The 20812-nt window shown below is 46.9% G+C and overlaps 1 protein-coding gene across 1 annotated transcript in view; it reads right to left on the bottom strand.

The window, feature by feature from the left end:
• The window catches only part of TLL2 (tolloid like 2), a 154186-nt gene that overhangs the window by 108581 nt on the left and 24793 nt on the right, over nt 1–20812 (bottom strand). Inside the window, exon 2 of the mRNA XM_017879970.1 lies at nt 11606–11716. Within this exon, the coding sequence (XP_017735459.1) occupies nt 11606–11716 (111 nt within the window). The remainder of the gene's footprint in view (nt 1–11605; nt 11717–20812) is intronic.

Genomic DNA, 20812 nt, shown 5'->3' on the forward strand with positions numbered 1-20812 from the left:
TAAATTCAAAACTTTATGGGTGAAATAACTGCCAGGCTGTGCCTGATTCCTTTGCTGACATCCCCCTCCTTTCCAGCTAGCACCTGCTGATTGCTCTCTGCAGGCTGAGCCCAGCCCTGGCTCTGGGGCCAACCCTGTGCTCTGTCAGAGGGATTTCAGGGGTTTGGACTCAACACATGAGAGTCTCAGCAGCACACCACCCTTCCCTCCAGTCTGACTCTGACCTGGGCTCCAATGTTGACTTGTGGATTTCTGTGTTATTTCTTTTTTTTTTTTTTTTTTTTTTTTTTGAGGCGGAGTCTCGCTGTGTCGCCCGGGCTGGAGTGCAGTGGCCGGATCTCAGCTCACTGCAAGCTCCGCCTCCCGGGTTTATGCCATTCTCCTGCCTCAGCCTCCCGAGTAGCTGGGACTAGAGGCGCCCGCCACCTCGCCCAGCTAGTTTTTTTTTTGTATTTTAGTAGAGACGGGGTTTCACCGTGTTAGCCAGGATGGTCTCGATCTCCTGACCTCGTGATCCGCCCGTCTCGGCCTCCCAAAGTGCTGGGATTACAGGCTTGAGCCACCACGCCTGGCCGGATTTCTGTGTTATTTCTAACTCTTGCTGCCATCTTGTTCTCTCAGGCCAGCTCTCTGCTTTCCTCCCTAATCCTTATTTCCTGCAAGAACCAGTGGCTCTTGCCTTGTTCTTCTGAGCTCCCAGCATGGAAGAAGAAGCCTGCTTACAGCCTCCCTGATGGGATTTGCCTGGGTCTCGGGCCCACACACCCCAGCCTCCCTGTGCCTGTGCCTCTGCTCTGCCTCTGGTAGGGCCCTGTGCATCCAGGCTGGACCCCCACCACCAGCCTCCTGCCTGGGTGACAGCTGTCACCTGGGGCCTTTCTTGTAGGTGTGGGTTCTGCCTGCCTTGGGAGGGCAGTGGTTCCCCCACCCCAGTGGGGCTTTGATCCCAGATCCCACCCTCCAGTGCCCCCAGAGCACAACAATCATCACTCCCATCTTAAAAACACAATCTCCTTAATGGTGGGAGAAAAAGCAGTTACTGCTGTATCCTTGGTGCTGAGCACAAAAGAGGTCCTCAATTAGCATATTTTACATGAAGGAAGGAGAGACAGAGAGAAAGCAATCATAATCATGAAATTGGCATCAGAGAGGCAGCAGAGCTGTGGGGTCAATTCCAGGGAAGAGTGTGAGGAATGACAGGCTAGGAGGGCATCATGTGAAGATCAAGTTCTGACCTGTGGGAGCCAAGAAGTCTTGTGGGCGGGGCAGGGTGACGATGAGGGCAAGCTGGACACTCCCGAAGGTCTGAGAAAGAAAGGCTGAAAGTGCATGGGAACCCTAGCAAGCTCTCCTTGGCTTGCAGACATAAGGACCACATTTTCCATCTGAGAATCTGTACAAAGGGTCCTGTAAAGGGAAGCTAATGACCAAGTAGCTAAAGGGTGTCCTTTCCAGACACTCCCTGCAAGGTGATGTGGGCCTGCCCAGCTCCATTCCTGAGCCCGAGAGTTTCTCTTGCTGCTGGTACCCATCCCCAGCAGGGGGTGGGAGGCATCACACATTCAAACAATCCATCCTACCCCTGACAGCCTCATGGGGGAGCAGGAGAGCAGGCGAGGCCAACAGGCAGTCTTGAGCCTCCTGGCCCCATCCACAGTTCACACGTGTTTGTCTGGCACCACTGATGTACCCAGCCTGATGCTGGAACAAAAGAAGGAGGGCCAGACTGTCACTGCTGTTGATAGTCTGGTTGATGGGTCGGGCAGATGCTGAATAAATAATAGCAGGCAGGATGAGGTTTAGCCTCCCTAAGCCTACAGAACACATCTTGTGCACCCCCAGCACCTCTCAAGGGGAGTGATGGAGAGCCTAAGTCTTCAGCAGCTCAAGGAAGCAGGGTTAGAAGTGATGCCAGTGGCTGTTTCTAGAAGCAATGGAGTGTAGGACCTAAAAGCAGGACCTCTGACACTTCAAAGACTAAAGTCCTAATCTTGGCTCTGCCAATGATTAGCTGTGTGCTCACCGACAGCTTACTTACCTCTCTGAAAATTCATTTCCACACCTACACGTACTAATAGTACCTACCACATAGAACTGTTGTGTGAAGATTAAATAAAATCATGTCTATAAAGCATTTAGCCCATAATTGACACAACAAATGGTAGTTGTTCTCATTCTTTTATTGTTACTACTAAAGGAATCAGCACTGAAACCATTCTCAGATCCTTGTCAGGCCAACTTTGTGATGACCCCAGAGTGTGGCTCAGGACAACTCGGGAAGTCTTTTTTTTTTTTTTTTTTTTTTTTTTTTTTGAGATGAATCTTGTTCTGTTGCCCAGGTTTGGGAGCGGCAGTGGGTGTGATCTCGGCTCAACTGGCAGCCTGCGTGCCCTCCTGGGTTCTAGTGATTCTCCTGGCCTCAGCCCTCGCGCGCCAACTGCGCGGCCCGTGGCCCGGCGGACATCTTACGCAGGTGTGTGCCCCACCGCCAGCACGGGCCTAATTATTCTCTTTCAGTAGAGATGGGGTTTCACTATGTTGGTCAGGCTGGTCTGGAACGCCTGACCTCAAGCAATCCACCCGCCTTGGCCTCCCAAAGTGCTAAGATTACAGGCGTGAGCCACCGCGCCTGGCCACTTGCGAAGTCTTTATGTTGGAGATTGATTCAGAGATTTCCCTTGTGCTGGTTGGAATCCAAATCCAAGCGTCTGATAGAGTATACTGATGCAGGCCCAGCTCCAGAATCCCCTGCAGGTTCCGGAAGAGCGCCAAAATGAAGAACTCCAAGAGACTTGGGCATTCAGGGAGCATGGGGTTTGGGAGACAGAAGTTGGGGGTCGCAGAGAGAAGAGAAGACAAGAGAGCCAGCAAAGGGCCAACCCTGTGGGTATTACCGTTATTATTTTTGGTGTCAGACCCTGGAATAAGTGCTTTACCTATCACATTTATTTAATCCCCGCTGTGAGGCAGGTATTATTATTCCATCTTACAAATAAGGATTGAGTTGCTCTAAGTCCCACAGCTAATCAGTACAGAGCCAGGGGCGCAAACTCAGGCCTGCTGGGCTCCGACACCCACGTCTTCCCGCACGGCAGCCCTCCAAGGTCCTGAGGCCCATGGGCACAGCTCCAACAGTGGGGAGGCACACCAAAGACAGAACTGGGGTCAGAATTTCATAACTTGAGATCCATGGATCTCAATCTGAAAATTGCAAGCACAACTGTGTGTGTGTGTCTGTGTGTGTGTGTGTCTACCTATGAGAAGGTTCATAATGTTCATCAGATTCTCAAAGGAGTCTGTGAATCTCAAAATGTCAAGCACAACATACTTAGAGAAAAGAAGTCACCAGTACCTTCTTCTCTGGACCCCTCCTCACCTAGCTTTTAAGGAGACAGTGGAAAGATAGGGATGTGTAAGAGAGCTCCCTGATGGGCCCCTGTGACTCTCCAGATTTCCAAACCTGTGGCTGTGGCAGCAGAGGCCCCCGAGATTTCTCAGAGATGGCACTTGGCAGTGCACGATGTGAGAGAAGACAGTGTTGAATCCAATGAACTGGCCCAGCAAGAGTTCAGCCCGACGTTCATTCACAAAATCGAGACATTGTCCCTTCTGTAGGATATCACAGGGAGCCCCCCACTGATCCATTCTCATATGGACACTCGGCAGTCAGTAGCACTCCTACCCCAACAAAGAAACTAGTGAAATGATGAAGCCATGTCTACAAAGCTTGGGGAATGTTTCCACAGGGTTAGAGGCTGAAAAACCACAGCCCCACCTGTAAGTTCTCTCAAGAGCCTCAAAGTTGGGCCGAGTGCAGTGGCTCACACTTATAATCCCAATACTTTGGGAGGCTGAGGCAGGAGGATTGCTTGAGCCCAGGAGTTCAAGACCAGCCTGGGAAACAACATGACACCTTATCTCCACAAAAAATACAAAAATTAGCCAGGCATGGTGGTGTGTGCCTGTGGTTCCAGCTACTCAGGAGGCTGAGGTGAGAAGATGGTTGGAACCCAGGAGGTAGAGGCTGCAGTGCACCGCTGCACCCCAGACTGAGTGACAGAGCAAAACTCTGTCTCAAAAAAAAAAAAAAAAAAAAAAAAAAAAAAAAAATTCAAAGTTAAAATATTTTGGGAACAGAAACATGTTGGATCTATTTTTAGAGCCTCAAACCTTGGAAAGCAGAGCCCAGAAACCCTAAATCCAAGTTCTCTGATTCTGGACATTGGGTATCTCTTGGGTATGCATTGGTGTTCAATACCTACCTTTAGCCCTGTAATGCCTGATAGCCTTTGGTTCCCCTCTTTTCTTTAGCCGGAAACACCAGCACTCAAATCCAGAGCTCAAACTGGCTTGAAGGAAGTCAGAATGTGGTTCCATCAGCCCCGCTGATCAGATAGGAACACTGAGACCAGGTGAGAGTAATGTGTGCCACTCAAAGTCATGGACAGCATACAGAAAGGAACTCTAGGAACCAAAGGGTCTGTGGGTAAAGAAAGAATCCAAGGCTGGGCGTGGTGGCTCACGCTTATAATCCCAGCACTTTGGGAGGCTGAGGCGGGTGAATCACTTGAGATCAGGAGTTCAAGACCAGCCTGGTCAACATGGTGAAACTCCATCTCTACTAAAAATACAAAAATTAGCTGGGCATGGTGGTGGGCGCCTGTAATCCCAGCTACTCGAGAGGCTGAGGCGGGAGAATCACTTGAACCCGAGATCATGCCACTGCATTCCAGCCTGGGCAACAGAGAGAGACTCTGTCTCAAAAAAATAAAATAAAATGAAAAAAAGAAAGCATCCCCATGATTCAGAGACAGGGCCCAGAGAGGGGACATGTCTCAGAGTCTCTCTTGCTAATGTATTATCTTGAACCTGATGCCCAAACCATTGGGGTTATGCAGACATCCTACACAGACAGCAGGTGTTTAGGAAGTGAGGATTTAGAGCAAGGTTGATTTCTTAAATAGAGATGGACATGGCCCAGTGGCTCAGAATAGATGAGGCGGGAAACATCAACTTCCATCTGAGCCAATAAGTAATTAAAGCCATTTCCCCTTTCAAAGTCTTCATTACAAACATCAAGAAATCAGATCCAGATTTCCTCTTCAGGTACAAAGAGGACGTGTCCTCTTTGCAAAGATGGACGTGTCCAACACAGACTTCCTGGACTCTTAAGGGAACAAACAAAGTTGAAAGCATCAGTCACACAGGCTTCTCCTCCACATCTCACGTGGCTAACAGGAGAGGTGTCTAAGAACTCAGGAATGGGTCTGTCAGGTTCGGCCACTGTCCCATCGAAGAGGGTGCAAGAGGGTCAGAAAGTTTGTGCGCGTCTGTGTGCGCGTCTGTGTGTGTCTCCCGCTAAGTACTTCCTTCACTACACAGCTAATCCGATTAGCAGCTTTAGGAAACTCTGCAATGTTAATTCAAGGGCCCCATTCATAGAACAGATTGCCAATGCCTGCCCAGGACTCCCATTCTTCTCACTGCAAATAAAATGCACACAGAAGGACTTTCTCTCCCTGAAGAATCCAGTCTTGCCGCCTTGCCCCCACACACATACAAAATGTGGCTGCCATATCCTCCAGCAGCCCCATGGCAAGGGAATGGGCCCATCGGAGAACGGGGGAGAAAGAGCAGTTCTCTCCATCCCAAGCACAAAATGAGGCCAATTTTAACAGCACCATCTACCCAGGCGATCTCCCCAAGCTGGGAGGTGTGCAGAGTAAAGAGGCGTCATGAATGCAGCTGGGTAGAGATGGATAAAGAGGCTTAAATGGGTCGTCCAGCCTTTCTGGGGGCCTTCATTTCTTTACGTGTAGAATGGGAACTTTGAGCAGAGGGAGCAGCTAGAACAGAGGCTGTCAGGAAGGAAACTGGGGGCCTGCACAGGCACACATCATAGAATTTGGCTGGAGGACCAGGAGTGGGAAGAGAGGTTGGATAGATTGTGGACATAGCGTGAAGGGTCTTAAGAGTCCGACCAAGGAATGTTTCTAAGAAGCAAGGGGGAGCTATTGAAGGTTCTAAAGAGCACAGCTGTATTAGTTTCCTAGGACTGCCATACAAATTACAGCTGGGTGGCTTACAACAGAACTCTATTCTCTCACAATCCTGGAGGCTAGAAGCCTGAAGTCCAGGTGTTGGCAGCATTCTCCCCGAATGCTTGAAGGGAGAATCCAACTTTGTTTTCTGCTTAGCTTGTGGTGGCTCCTGACAACCCTGGTGTTCTTGGCTTGTGGCTACATCACTTCAATCTCTGCCTCTGTCTTCACATGGCCTTCTCTCTGTGTCCTCTTCTTTTCCTATAAGCACATCAGTCAGTGGATTTAGGATCTACCCTAAATCCAGGATGATCTCACCTCAAGATCCTTAACTAATTAGATCTGCAAAGATTCTATTTGCAAATAAGATTACATTCTGAGGTTGCAGGTAGATATGGGTTTTGGGAGGACTCACTACAGTGGTCACAAGGTTGCCAGCAAGATAGAAGCTGAATGGAGTAAGAGAGTCTAGAGGCAGGGAGACAAATTGGCATGACATTGACACAGCTCATGGCCCCAAATGAACAGAAGACATGCTCCCTGCTGTGAATCCTAAAGCTGTCAGTGACTTTTTGTGGACACTGCAGTACCCGAAGTGCGCTCTTAAGCCAATCCAGGCATAAGGTCTTGGCTCAGCATTGGCACAGAAAGACTCCAGCCTGCTTTCCAAGTGACAGCAAAGGAATGACCACCTGCACTCTTGTTCTCAGCTCCTCTAGCTGGCAATGTGACAGGCAGGTTGGTAAAGTAGAAGACACAGCAACCTTGGAGTTGAGAAACTGGGGTTCTAGTTCTGATTCTGCTACTGACTAAATTTGGGCACATCTAGCAAATGAGGCTGATTAGGTCACCTCTAGGGCAACTGACATGGTTTCCTTCTGCAGCCGAAAAAGCAGTTCCAAGATCACAGAATAAACAGGCAAAGGAGGCCTCTGGGGCTGCACTGCAGGGTTCTGGACCCTTCCCCCCATGTCCCCCTCCAGGGATCTCAGACCTCTCCCTTTGAGCCCTCTCTCTACCCTCCAACAAAAGAAACAGAATGATAGTTTGGCTCTGTGTCCCCACCCAAATCTCATCTTGTAGCTCCTATAATTCCAAGTGTTGTGGGAGGGACCCAAAGCGAGATGATTGAATTATAGGGCGGGTCTTTCCCATGCTGTTCTTGCAATGGTAAATGAGTCTTACGAGATCTGACGGCTTTAAAAACGGGAGTTTCCCTACACAAGCTCTCCTTGCCTGCCCCCATCCACACAAGATGTGACTTGTTCCTCCTTGCCTTCCGCCATGATTGTGAGGACTCCCCAGCCATGTGGAACGGTGAGTCCAATTAACCCTCTCTCTTTTGTAAATTGCCCAGTCTCGGGTACAGCTTTATCAGCAGGGTGAAAATAGACTAATACACAGAGGCACTTACCAAAGCTTGGAAATGGGATTAACTTGCATCTAAGAATACATCTTCCCACACATTTGGATGTAGGAAAAGAGGGTAAAGGTGTGATTCCTTTTAATGATTTTAAAATTAAAACAAATGTTTAAAATATATGCAGAAAGTTATTTATAGAAACATTTCTTCTAAGAGGAAAAAAAAATACAGAAAAAAAAAGGGAAACAACCTTCACATTTATCTATAAGGGCTTAGTTAGGTAAATCATGGCAGAGTTGCACATTGGACCACTAATGCCATTAAAATAAGAGAGACCACAACGTACTGCATAACAAGATGTCCGTGATAGAGTGGTAAGTAAAAAACACAGACAACGCCAAAACACATTGAGTAAAATCCCTAATCCCTTTTATGTTACACACACACAGACACACATACACACCCATACACACACATGCACACACACAGCCCGAGCACATTAAGTCTGGAAAGAATCCAGCAAACTAGTAATGCCGGGGATCTTTGGGGCTCAGATAACAGGGGATTTTCACTTTCCACTTTATACAATTATGAGCTATTGGACTTTCTTTTTTTTTTAACAACAAGCAGCACTAGTTTAATCAACAAAAACAATAAAAAATATTCCCATTCTGATGATAAAATAACTATTCCTACTATTCTAGGTAGATGCAAAGTACTATTGGCCCCAGAGAAAATGATCAGGATAAAATCACTTTGCCATAAAACACACTAGAGAAGTGTGTTTCAAGCTTGGGAAGGAGGAAATACCAAGTATTATATATTTCAAAGGCCTCATTCCTAAGCCCCCACATTCCCTCTGTACCCAGCAAATTTCCCTCATTCTCCACTTGTTTTAATTTTATTTTTTTTTTTTTTTTTTTTTTTTTTTTTTTTTTTTTGAGACGGAGTCTCGCTCTGTCGCCCAGGCTGGAGTGCAGTGGCCGGATCTCAGCTTACTGCAAGCTCCGCCTCCTGGGTTCACGCCATTCTGCTGCCTCAGCCTCCCACGTAGCTGGGACTACAGGCGCCCGCCACATCGCCCGGCTAGTTTTTTGTATTTTTTAGTAGAGACGGGGTTTCACCGTGTTAGCCGGGATGGACTCGATCTCCTGACCTCGTGATCCGCCTGTCTCAGCCTCCCAAAGTGCTGGGATTACAGGCTTGAGCCACCGCGCCCGGCCTAATTTTAATTTTTTTAGAGACAAGGTTTCACTCTGTCGCCCAGGCTGGAGTGCAGTGGTGTGATATTGCTCACCGCAGCCTCGACCTCCCAGGCTCAAGTGATCCTCCTGCTTCAGCCTCTCAAGTAGCTGGGACCACAGAGGTGACATGCCCAGCTCCCCACTCTCCACTTTAATCATAAACCCTCCCAGGTCAGTCTTCTCTCTGCAAATATTAATCATAATGAGGAGGAAGCAGATGAAATTTATAAGCACTTGTTATGTGCCAGGCACTGTGCTAAGCACTTTGCACATATTCTTTCTTTTCATCCTCACGGCGTTACTCTGAGGTAACTATTATTGCTATTTGCATTTGACAGATGGAGAAACTGAGGCCCAGTTCAAGAATGCAAGCCCAGGCAGTCTGACCCCAAACCCTGTGACCATGGTCAACGCTCTCACCACCCTTCTGGGAGCAAAGCCCTGCTGAGGCTCTGGATCTCTAAGGCCCTGGGAGACGGCTCCAGGGTCTGCCATCTTCATCTGCCTCCACCTCCTCTCTGGTGATGTTGGCTAGCACCTTCTGGGTACAAGGTCCTAGCCCAGATTCTGGGGGATCTAAATCCAGGCAGGATGTAAGCTCTGTGCTCTATCAGCTCACAGGAGAGAAGGGAGAAGACAGGCCTCTGAGTTCTTAGGTCATGTCCACCTTGAGCAAGTGGCATGAGGGAGAAGGCAGGGCTGCTGGGCTTCCTCCACCACAGCATCCTCAGGCAGCCTTCCCTCAACACAACCCTCTAGGAGCTAGGCATGCAGCTGGCGTGGTGGCTGGCCATTGCCCCGCCTCTCTTTGGGGTCTCTCTCTCCCATCTGCCAACCTTAGGCCCCCAAGGACAGCAGGAGAGCTGAGAGAGACAACCCTGAGCATTCTTGATGGTGGGCAGGCGTCAACTCAGTGAGACCCAAACTGGGGAGACCAAGACTCAAAGGCCTTACTGGATCCTGTCCAGATACCACTCCTGTTTTCTAAATGAGTATGCATCCACTTACAGCGTAAAGTGGTACAACCACTTTGGAGAACTCTCCGACAGTACCTACTAAAGCTGAACTGTGTGTGCCCTATGACCCAGCGACCCCACTCCTGGGCACAGGCCCAGTGGAAATGAGTGCTCGTGTTCACCAAAACACTATGTCTAAGAATGACAGCAGCAGCTTTATTTATCGTAACCCAAACCACAAACTCCCCACATGTCTGTCAACTGAAGAACAAATAAACCAGGGTCCGTTCACACAATAGAATACTGCACAACAATGAAAAAGAGCAACACAACAACATGAGTGAATTTCAGTCACAGGCTGCATAAAAGAAACCAGACACAGAGTAATACAGACTGTACGACTCCATGCAGGCAAAAGGAATCTGTGGTGATAGAGGTCAGACCAGTGGCTACTTTGGGTTGCATATTGACTGGGAGGGGTGTGAGGAGTCTCTGGGGTCTGGAATATTCCTTATCTTGGTCTGGGTGGTGGTCCCATGGGTGTGTACATATGTAAAAGTTCATCACGCTGTATGTTTGAGATACATGAAGTTCACTATTTTTAAGTAACACCATCAAAAATATTTTAAAAATATTTTAACTACACACACAAGGTTACAGTCAAGTCAGTTTCTCTAGGCCTCCAGGTAAGAACTGGGGAGAAAAGTGTGATTAGACGGAGTGGTAGAATTATGCAAAGATGCTTCCTTTGGTTAGGGTTTAAGTAAAGTTCTGGATACATTGGTATTAAAAATAATTGAAAACTCCATTTACAATGTGAATAGACTTTCAAACCTTATACGAGACCTCAAAAATCCTAAGAAATGACACTCATGAAACAAGACACCAAAAAGAAATCCTAAAGTACATAACCGCTCCACCTTCCTCCCAGCCACTGGCGATAGGTCCCTGTGGCCTCTTGGCAATGTCAGCCCTCATCCACCAACCCCTGCAGGGAGCTTTGAAGGCAGGTCCCTGTAGCTGCGTGGGTTCCTCATGAACCGTGGGAGGTGCCCCAGGCACATGCCCACCTACTTCCCTCCAGGTTCCAGAGATCTTCCTAGATGTCACCACGTACATGAGCAGCCTGGGAGAGGAATTGCCTGATACAACCCTCCCCCCAGCACCATCCCCACTGTAATCGGCATAGTGAGGCTGCCCAAGCAGCCAGCCAGGAACCCAGCACCCCAACGGCACCTGGTGGGCTGCAAAGAGCAGTGGGAGATGGGCCTCCACCCAGACACCCCTGATTTCAAGATGAGCCAGTCATGCTCCTGTTCACCAGAACCCCTACTACCCAGTGGGCAAAGCCCAAGCTCATAAGCTCGACAGATAAGCCCTTCACCGTCTACCCCAGCTAACTTCTCCAGATGCATCTCCTGCCACAGCCCACCCCAAAGGGCTGCCCTCCAGTGACTTGCACCTTACCTCTGTTCCTCAAATAGAGTCCCCTCATACTTCCTGCCTTTGCAAAAGGCTCTCATTCCACCTGAAATGCCCTTTTTCCCACTCAGGACTCCTACTCACCCTTCAAGACAACACACACAAGTGCCCATTCACATGACACCAGGCAGGCTTCTCCACTCACTCTCTGTTTTCCCACTGCTCGTGGTTTCTCACACACTTGCTATGAGGTGTTGTGGTTATCTGTTTCCATTTCACTTGACTCTCCAATCTGGAAAGTGCTGAACCCTGAGGCCAGAGTCCTAAGAACCAACACCAAGCTCCAGCCTGAACCTTCTGATAAAGAGGCAAATGGAGATTTTCTTAGAAGAATCAGCAAACTTGGAAGCCCCAGCTCCACTGGCTCCAGTGGAGGAGAAGTGACCCCTCTGATTTTCCACAAATAGGGGGGCATTGGACCAGCAGGTCAAATACCGATGACTCGTGGTCCACATCTCCCCCTGCTGGAGTCCCTCGTCCCTCCCGTCTGGGCAGAAGAAGGGAGGATGTAGTACCTACCTGTGCTGTGTCCAGTTGCCCCCACTGTCTGCTTGGTCCAGTCTCTGGCTTTGTCAATGTGAAATAGCTTCAGGTCATCTTCATCTAAGGCAATGTCTCCCCAAAAGACAGCTGGGAAGAAAACACATAAGTGGGTGAATTTATGCTGGAAGTCAAGAAAAATGGATTCTCTAATGCCCCAAAGAGCACTGGGTGTTGGGTAGTAAACTTTGGAAAAGACAACCCATCCAATAAAATTTCTCCTTGAGCCAAAGAGATAGGGCTGGTGGAGGCAGAGGAACAGCAGGTATTAGTTCTGTGCATCAGAGCCCTGGGGCTGGGCCAACCACCATGAAAATCCACATCCTAAGTCTGCAAGGTATTTTGAAAGGTCACCTGTCTTGTCCTCGCTCTAGGCAGCTCTGAGCAAAACTACCACAAAAAGACAACTGCTTCTTTCTTCTTTATGGTCCCCAGGATATAGAAGAAAACAAATAATGTGATAAATTACACTGTTGTCCATAATTTTTGTTGCCCTTCCCTGGGGAGACAGTTCCCTGCCTTATTGGTGTCAGGATTGGCCACACAGCCTGCTCTAATTCAGTATGAGCAGAAGCTTTAAGATCTAGTATATGATTTACTGCGTCCTCTTCGCCCTGTCCCAGAAGACAAGCAGTGTTCCAGATGGGGTTCATCTGGGTTCATGAGGATCTCCCTAAGTTCTGGAGTAAAGATAATGTATAGCACAGTGTGGCTTATCAGGATAGAGATGTAGCATGGATTAAAAAATGAAAACACTGTTTTATTGTTGGGGGAGAGGATGGAATTTTTTTTTTTTTTAAGAGAGACAGAGTCTTGCTCTGTAGCCCAGTCTGGAGTGCAGTGTCACGATCATAGCTCACTGCAACCTTGGAAGCCTGGGCTCAAGCAATTCTCCCACCGCAGCTGCCTGAGTAGCTAAGACTCCAGGCATGGGACACCATGCCTGGCTAATTTTTAAAATTTTTTTGTAGAGACAGGGTCTCACTATGTTGTGCAGTCTTGAATAATTCTCCTGCCTCAGCCTCTCAAAACACTGGGATTACAGATGTGATGCTGTTTTCATAATCTTCTGAGATTCACGGGTATTCATTACTGGAACACAATCTCTTTATCCTCACTAATACAGAAATTGCTATCAGAAATAGTATGTTGTGTAACAAAAATCCATTGTCTTTGGGCCAGGTGTCAAGAAAACTGTTACCAGAGGCTGAAAGGAAGTCATCTCTATGTTATGCGGTGACAGTGACGAAGCATTCAGTCAAAGTGTTGCCTGCCTTCACTCAGAAGGCAGATTATGAACGGAATGTGCTATGGTTTCAAATGAAGACATGGAGTAAGAATGTTGATAGCGTGCCTTGGTTGTTATTAACTATGTTTGACAAGGCACTACAAGAAAGAAACGGGCTCAAAAAAATGACAATTTTTGTAAGAATGACAAAGAATAGAGAGTCCAAAACTTCAGGGTCTTAGAGAGTTGGAAGAGCTAACCTATTCTCATAACTACAGAAAAAAAGAAAGCTGAGAACCTCGAGTAACAGAGGTTGATGAAAATTCAGCATTGTAGTGTCAAGAACAGCCTTTATGGAAAACCGGAAGGTTCTCTAAAAAGTAACTTAAATTTGTCATGAGACCCAGCAATTCAACTCTTAGGGATCTTCCCAAGAGAAATGAAAACATGTTCATACAAAGACATGTTCAAATGTTTATGGCGGCCTTCTTTCTAATAGCCCTAATCTTGAAACAACTTAAATGTCCATTAGCTATTGAAATGGACAAACACAATGTGGCATATCTATACAACGGAACTATGTAGCAATTAAAAGGAAAAAACTATAGACACAGGCTCCAGCATGTATGAATCTCAAAAACATCATGCGAAATGAAATAACTGTTGCCAATCATTGCATATTATATGATTCATTTGATATGAAATGTCTACAAAAGGCTAATTTATAGAAGTAGAAATATTTGGCCGGGTGCGGGGGCTCACGCCTATAATCCCAGCACTTTGAGAGGCCAAGGCAGGCAGATCACGAGGTCAGGAGATCGAGACCATCCTGGCTAACACGGTGAAACCCCGTCTCTACTAAAAATACAAAAAATTAGCTGGGCGTGTTGGTGGGCGCCTGTGGTCCCAGCTACTCAGGAGGCTGAGGCAGGAAAATGGCATGAACCCAGGAGGCGGAGCTTGCAGTGAGCTGAGATCGTGCCACTGCACTCCAGCCTGGGCAACAGAGCGAGACTTCGTCTCAAAAAAAAAAAAAAAAAAAAAAAGAAGTAGAAATATTTGTAATTGCTTAGGACTGGGGGCAGAAATAAGGATTGACTTGAACATGCAGAAATTTGGAGGTTGCTGGAAATGCTCTAGAACTGGATTGTAGCTATGGTTACACAATTATAAATTTACTAAAATCACATGTACACTTACGATAAGCGAATTACACAGCATGTAAATTATACTCAAGATGTCTGTTAAAGAAAAAAAATTCAACCTTGTAGCAAGAACCAACCAAGATGGTACCTGGTAAATCCTTTCAGTTGGGAAAGAATTGTTCAGATAAAGAAAACTAAGAATATGTTTCTCTCAGAAGCTTCATAAGTGCAAGGTAGCAATAATTAAGTCTGGAGAGGGATAGACATGTTTAGAAAATAATTGTATGTGGCTATGGCACACACAGCTGAACCAAACAGATAAGAAGATGATTAATGTTGTAGAAAAGCATAGAACCAAAAAAAGTCATTAGCATGGCCTATAAGAGGCTGCCAATGTTTGACACTTAAAATGACACAAAATGACCCTTGGGCCCCCATCCTTGTATGGGAAAGAAACAGGCTGAAAAAGCTGCCCCCATGAAGGGCATATTCTCTGATGCCCTCTTCAGATGTGGTCAATAAGAATAAGGGAAAAGGAAGGGCAGGACCTCCCAGAGTGTGGAGCTCAAAGCCACGGAGGGAAAGTGAAAGGAGAGCTGCTCGCAGGAGGTGGCATCAGGGCCTCGTGAAGGAACCTTCCCTATCCTAGGGGCCCCTTGCAACATGTGTCCAGCCTGATTTCAGAATTGTTATGGATCAGTGACTGTTGTGCCTACCAATCTTCCTGTTTCCAAATGCAAGTGTTCGTTTCAGTTATCCTGTCCCTTATCTATCATTGTATATTGAGTATGTATTTGGGGGTGGGGTGGGGAAGTATATGATTGTTTTAAAGTTCACAAGTCTCTGGATGAAGAGGAGTCACATCCTGACTTAGTATAGAGACGATCACAAGATCTTGGACTTGGAGCCTGGTACCATGACTGGACTGGACTTTGGGGAAAGGTAAGTATGTTGTATATATGGGAGGAGAAGGGAAGCAAGTATTTGTTACAAGAGGGGAGGAGACCTGTGACAGAGTCTATTATTGTTCATCATTTTTGCTGCTTCTCCTGGGTACAAATTATACTTTCCCCTGTCTCAGATGTCAGGCTTCACCATGTGATTTATTTTATTTATTTATTTTTTGAGATAGAGTCTCTCTCTGTTGCCCAGGCTGGAGTGCAATGGCATGTTCTCAGCTCACTGCAATCTCCGCCTCCCAGATTCAAGCGATTCTCATTCCTCTACCTCCCGTGTAGCTGGGATTACAGGCATGCACCACCATGCTGGCTAATATTTTTGTATTTTTAGTAGAGTTGGGGTTTCACCATGTTGGCCAGGCTGGTCTGGAACTCCTGACCTCAAGTGATCCTCCTGCCTCGGCCTCCCAAAGTGCTGGGATTACAGGCATGAGCCACTGCACCTGGCCCACCATGATTTTTTTCTGGCTAATGAAAGTGAGGGGAAGTGACATGTGTCACTTCCAAGCAGAACCTGTAAGACCCAGCACATGGTTTGCCATGTTCTCTTTTCCCAAAGCCGTAAGACAAAGAATATTCCAGAAACAGGCTGCTCTATCAGGCTGAGACACAGAGTGAAGATGGTATGATCCAGGCTGAACATGTAACATGAGACAAAAACTTCTGTGGTTATAAAGCACGGATACTTAGGGATTATTTATTACTGTATCATAATTTAGATTATAACGATTGACACATACAGCCTTTGCAAAATGATCTGTATTCATATTCTGGCTCTGAAACTTATCAGCTCTGCAACCTCGCACATGTTACTCAACCTCACTGAGCCACAAATGATTCATCTATAAATAGAGATAATATTGCCTATTCTGGAAACCTGTTGAGAAAATTGAATGAGATCATACCCATAAGTAAACACACACACATACCATGGCTTTCTTTTTTTCTTCAATAGATATAATCTTACTTCAGTAGATGTAATCTATTGAAGGAAGAAAAATAAAATTTGTGGAGCAATGAAGAACCAATGTGTACTTGACACATTGATGCTTTCCCTGCAGAGATCAAACATAACTTGAAATTTGAAACCCAAGTAATCCATCCAAGCTGTCCATATTACAAAATCTATAAACTGGCTCACGCTTCTCCCTGTACTTGGCACATAGTAGGGGATTTCCCCACAGAGGCCAAATATAACTTTCGAAACTTTGAAACCCGCGTCATCCATCCACGCTGTCCATACTGTGAAATCTATGAATTGAGACTCATGCTCCTCACAGCACTCATTTTTATATTTCTAGGTCGGAGTTTCCCAGCTCTCCATCCCCCTTTCTTGTTTAGTTACAAGCCACCAGAGGCTTTTAAAAGAAACAAATGTGCAAAAGAATAAAGTTGAATTCCTACTTCGCACCATATACAAAATTTAACTCAAAGTGAATCAATGACCTAAATGTAGGAGCTAAAAGCATAAAACTATTAGAAAGAAACATCGGCATAAATCTTCATTATCTTAATTTGGCAATGGCGTAGATATAACATCAAAAGCATGAGCAACAAAAGAAAAAATAAACTAGATTTAATCAAATTTATAAATTTTTGTGCATTGTGACATTATCATAAAAGGAGGACATTATCAAGAATGTGAAAAGACAACTTACAGAATGGGAGAAAATTTGTGGAAGTCATATATCTTATAAGAGCCTAGAATCCAGAATATAAAATGAACTCTTACAATTCAACAACAAAAAGGCAACCCAATTAAAAATAAGCAAAGGATCTGAAAAAACACGCCTGTAAGGAAAAGATATAAATGGCCAACACATGAAAAGATGCTCAAAAGCATCAGTCATTAGGGATATGCAAATCAAAATCACAATGAAGTACCACTTCACAGCCATTCGCATGGCTAGAATAAAAAATTAGAAAATAAGAAGTGTTGACTGAATGCAATAAATGTCTCTCAATTTAAAGCTTTTCTTGGAGAGTCAAACTTTGTACAAGGCAGTCTATCTGACAATTCCTTGAATTCTGACTGCCATCTAGAACTCCCTTGAAATGTGTGGGAAGGTTGGCTACGTCAAAGATGATTTCCAGCTGCCTGCACTGAACCCTTCGGCTTCCCACTTTCCTGAAGATTTGGCACAAGACAGTCCACAATGCAACACCACTTTTCCCCATAGAAAAGTGTCCGATGTCAATTACGGCAATGGCAATGGAGGCAATCAGGAATACTTCTCAAACATTCTGAGAGAAGACAGAAGCAAGAGGGTGGGAGAAGGGAACAGATGAACAGGCACTGGGAAAAGCACCCAAGTCGAGGAAGTAATATTGTGGTCTTCCAACTTCCGTGTTCACCTGTTCCTAAATCATTTTGAAAAGCTACATATCCCTTTGTTAACCTGACACTTCAGATTTTTCACAATAAGTTTAAATACTTATTTTGCTCACGAGAAGAAAATAATAAATATTTTATAAGATGAGGATTGACTATATGTGGAATAAATGTTTCATGATATGGTTTGGTAAATAGGTTTAACTACCTCATGGAATAGCATGCTGAAACTGAAAGAAAACAAGAAAAATGTTAATCCTGGGTTTTATCCACATAGCTTGAAAAATTTAGAGGTCCAGGGAGCATTCTAGTTATACTTAAGAGAATCACTATCATTAACTACCTGACTTCAGTTGTTCTGAATTCAAAATATTCCCCCCTGCCTCAAGCATTTCCCTTAATAGAAATTCCTACAGATGAGAAGAGACAGAAGAGCTGCAGGTCTAAGATACTCTGGCTCCTCATCGAAGAAGGCTGCTCTATAACCAACCATTTCTCATTTTTCCTTTGACACTTGGGGGTTTTGTACACAGTGGGATTCCAGATGGGTGACAGGTAAGCCTCTCTTCCGTGAAGTGCAGGAAGGGCCACGTGCCAGCATCCTCCACCTGTCTTAGTATAGAATTCTAGATGTATGCTTCAGAACCCAGAAGTTCACTCCCTTGAACCATCTGTAGACAGCACCCCTGCGAAGTCCAATGCCCCTGCACACCGTAGTTTGAAGGCAGGCGGAGCATGGCAGTGGGGCCAAGCAAGGCAGAGCAGTGGGGGCCGCTCTGCAGCAGCCCCTTCCCAAAGTCAAAGGGCTGCTGGGAAACTCCTCCCACACTGTCCCCTGGGCCTGCTCAGCCTGCTTGGTCTCCACCTCCTCATGCCCAGTGCTCAGGCATCCTCCTGACACCAAAGGGTGGGAGCCCCAGGCTGATTCCCTTGCAGGGGAATCCTCCACAAAGGCACTTTCTGCCTGCAGTCTTCATATTGTTCACCTGGGGAGGCAGGCTCATTAAAAGCATGTACTTCTAAGTCAGAAAGACCGGGGTTCCAATCCCAATGCCATCATTGAAGAGCTGTGTGACCTCGGGTAATTCACTTGGTCTCTCTGAGCCATGGTTTCCTCATCTGGAAATAGAGGTGCCTAGCTAGTAGAAGTGTGAGCGAATTAAATGATATGAGGTCTGTTAAGCAGCTGGTGCCAGGCCTGGCCTGTGGCAAGCACTCAGTGAACAGTGGTGCCACTCCAACCTCTACTTTGCTCCTCCTGGTTCCTGTCTCTCCCCCTCCCCCACCTGTCCTCATCCAGAAGACCCCACCCTGCAAAACTCAACTCAGCTTCCATCATCAGTATTTGCCCTCCCACCCCGACACACTCTTTCCTTTCTCTGTATTCCTTTAGGACAAATGGTCTCAACCAGACAATATTAACCAGACAGTGGGTGCTAAATCATGCTACTATACTCACCTAACACTTAATGAGGCAGCACACGCCAGGCATTGGCAGGGATAGGGGTGGAGGTTGGAGTAGGTGGAGCTGGGGGAGGGAGAGGAGATCACGTTTTCTGTAATGCTTTACAGTTAACACTGGATTATACATAGGCATCGCTTCTTTTAGTTTTTGCATCAACCTATATTGGTCTCCTTCCAGTTTTACCGGTTAAGAACCTGAGACTCAGAAAAGAGAAGGACTTGCTTGGGGTCAAAGGGCCAGCAAGCAGCAGAGCCAGGACCCCCAAGCCAGGGTTCTTCCCAGTCCCCCAGCGGCTCCCTCAACTCTTAGCATCTACTCAACTTCCCAGATTGTGCCAGACTCTAAACCCCATGACGACAGGCTCCCACGTACATTTCACTTGTGAAATCCCATTTTATACTTGCCAAGGAAAGCCATCATACGGTGCTGTATGGGCCTAGCGGCTGATGGTAAAAGAACCTAATCAGATAGCCCCCAGCTCACGTCCTGCCTGGGAAGCCTTGGACAAATAACTTCACCTCTCTGAGTCTCAGTTTCTTCATCTTCCAAGTGGGAATAAAGAGTCATAGTATCTTCCACGTGGGGTTGTTGCAAGCATCAACTGAGATAATGTGGATCCGTGCTCAGCACAGAACTGGCACCAGGCCCCACTCAGCAAATATGAGATGGAAGATCTGCACCCTGCAGCCACTGAGGTGGCCAGCCATGGCCCACATCAACGTGATATGCAGTGAACTAAGAGACGTTTTTACAGGTTTGATCCCCTCGGGACGCACCGACTTAGTGCTTGCGTGCCCAGCCCAGGACAGCCCTTACCCACAACAGCTGCAAGAGGGCGTGGCCTGGCCCTTCTGCAGCACCCACAGGAAGCCCCCATGGTGTGGGACGGGATCCTAGCCCACCTCAAGGCTCAGAGAGCCCCTTCCCATGCCAGCCCAGGCTCCCATGCTGCGGTCCTGCAGACTCTTCCTTTGTGTTCTACAGATCCTACCCCGGGATCCCACAGACAGTTCCTGTAGATCCCGCTCAAAGCCAGTCCAAGAAGGTCACCTGCTCTTCACTCAGAGGGGGCACAGCCCATGGCATGAGTCCTCAGCGCTGCCCCTTAGGCTCACAGATACAGCCTTCAAGCCAGAGTGGTGGCTGCACCCCAGGACACAGGTCTAGAATGTCAGCTGGAGTCTCCAAGCCACCACCGCCTTCCATAGACAGCAGCATGTTCTGCAGGGGGTCTGAGTGATTCATTCAAGGTCACATAGTGAGTCATTTGGCAGAGTGAAGACTCAAGTCCAGGACCACTGATAACAATGGGGTCTGAACCAGAAGGGCCCACATGCATCTGGGAGCCAAGGATGGAAACCGCTGTGTGGAAGGAAGAAGAAACTGCCCTTGATACTCTAAATAAGCCAAAGGCTGCCGAGGGAACCTAGACTCCTGACACAATGCGTTCTTCATAACAGAGGTCCTTCCATGACGTGAAATGTGTGTTTTCAGAGAGAAGAGCAGGGCACTAAGGTGTAAGTTCAAAACCAACATAGCCCAGGAACAGCAAAGAGCGCTGTGACTAATTATGATGTGCACCATGGGCATGAGTGCAGAGGGCAACCTTCGTGACACACATTTGCCATCCTTGCCTTCCTCATTAAGAAGGAAATCAGGGTAATGCTGCTGCAGGAAAGAAACCAGTAGTTTGGTATCAAAGCAGCTGCTCTCCTAGAAAACCTAAAAGAATAAACTGAAGTGATCCCAAGCCAGGTGCAGTGGCTCACCTGTAATCCCAACACTTTGGGAGGCCAAGGTGGGAAGATCACCTGAGCACAGGAGTTTGAGACCAGCCTGGGCAACGAAGTGAGATCCCTGTCTCTACCAAAAACTCAAAACATTAGCTGGGCATGGTGGCACATACAGGTGGCCCCAGCTACATGGGAGGCTGAGGCAGGAGGATCACTTGAATCCAGGAGGTCGAGGCTGCAGTGGGCCATGATGATGTCTCTGCACTCCAGCCTGGGCAACAGAGCGAAACCCTGTCAGAAGAGGGGAGGGGAGGGGAGGGGAGG

This window comes from Rhinopithecus bieti, unplaced genomic scaffold, assembly GCF_001698545.2.
Source record: "Rhinopithecus bieti isolate Rb0 unplaced genomic scaffold, ASM169854v2 scaffold_425, whole genome shotgun sequence".
NCBI lineage: Eukaryota > Metazoa > Chordata > Mammalia > Primates > Cercopithecidae > Rhinopithecus > Rhinopithecus bieti.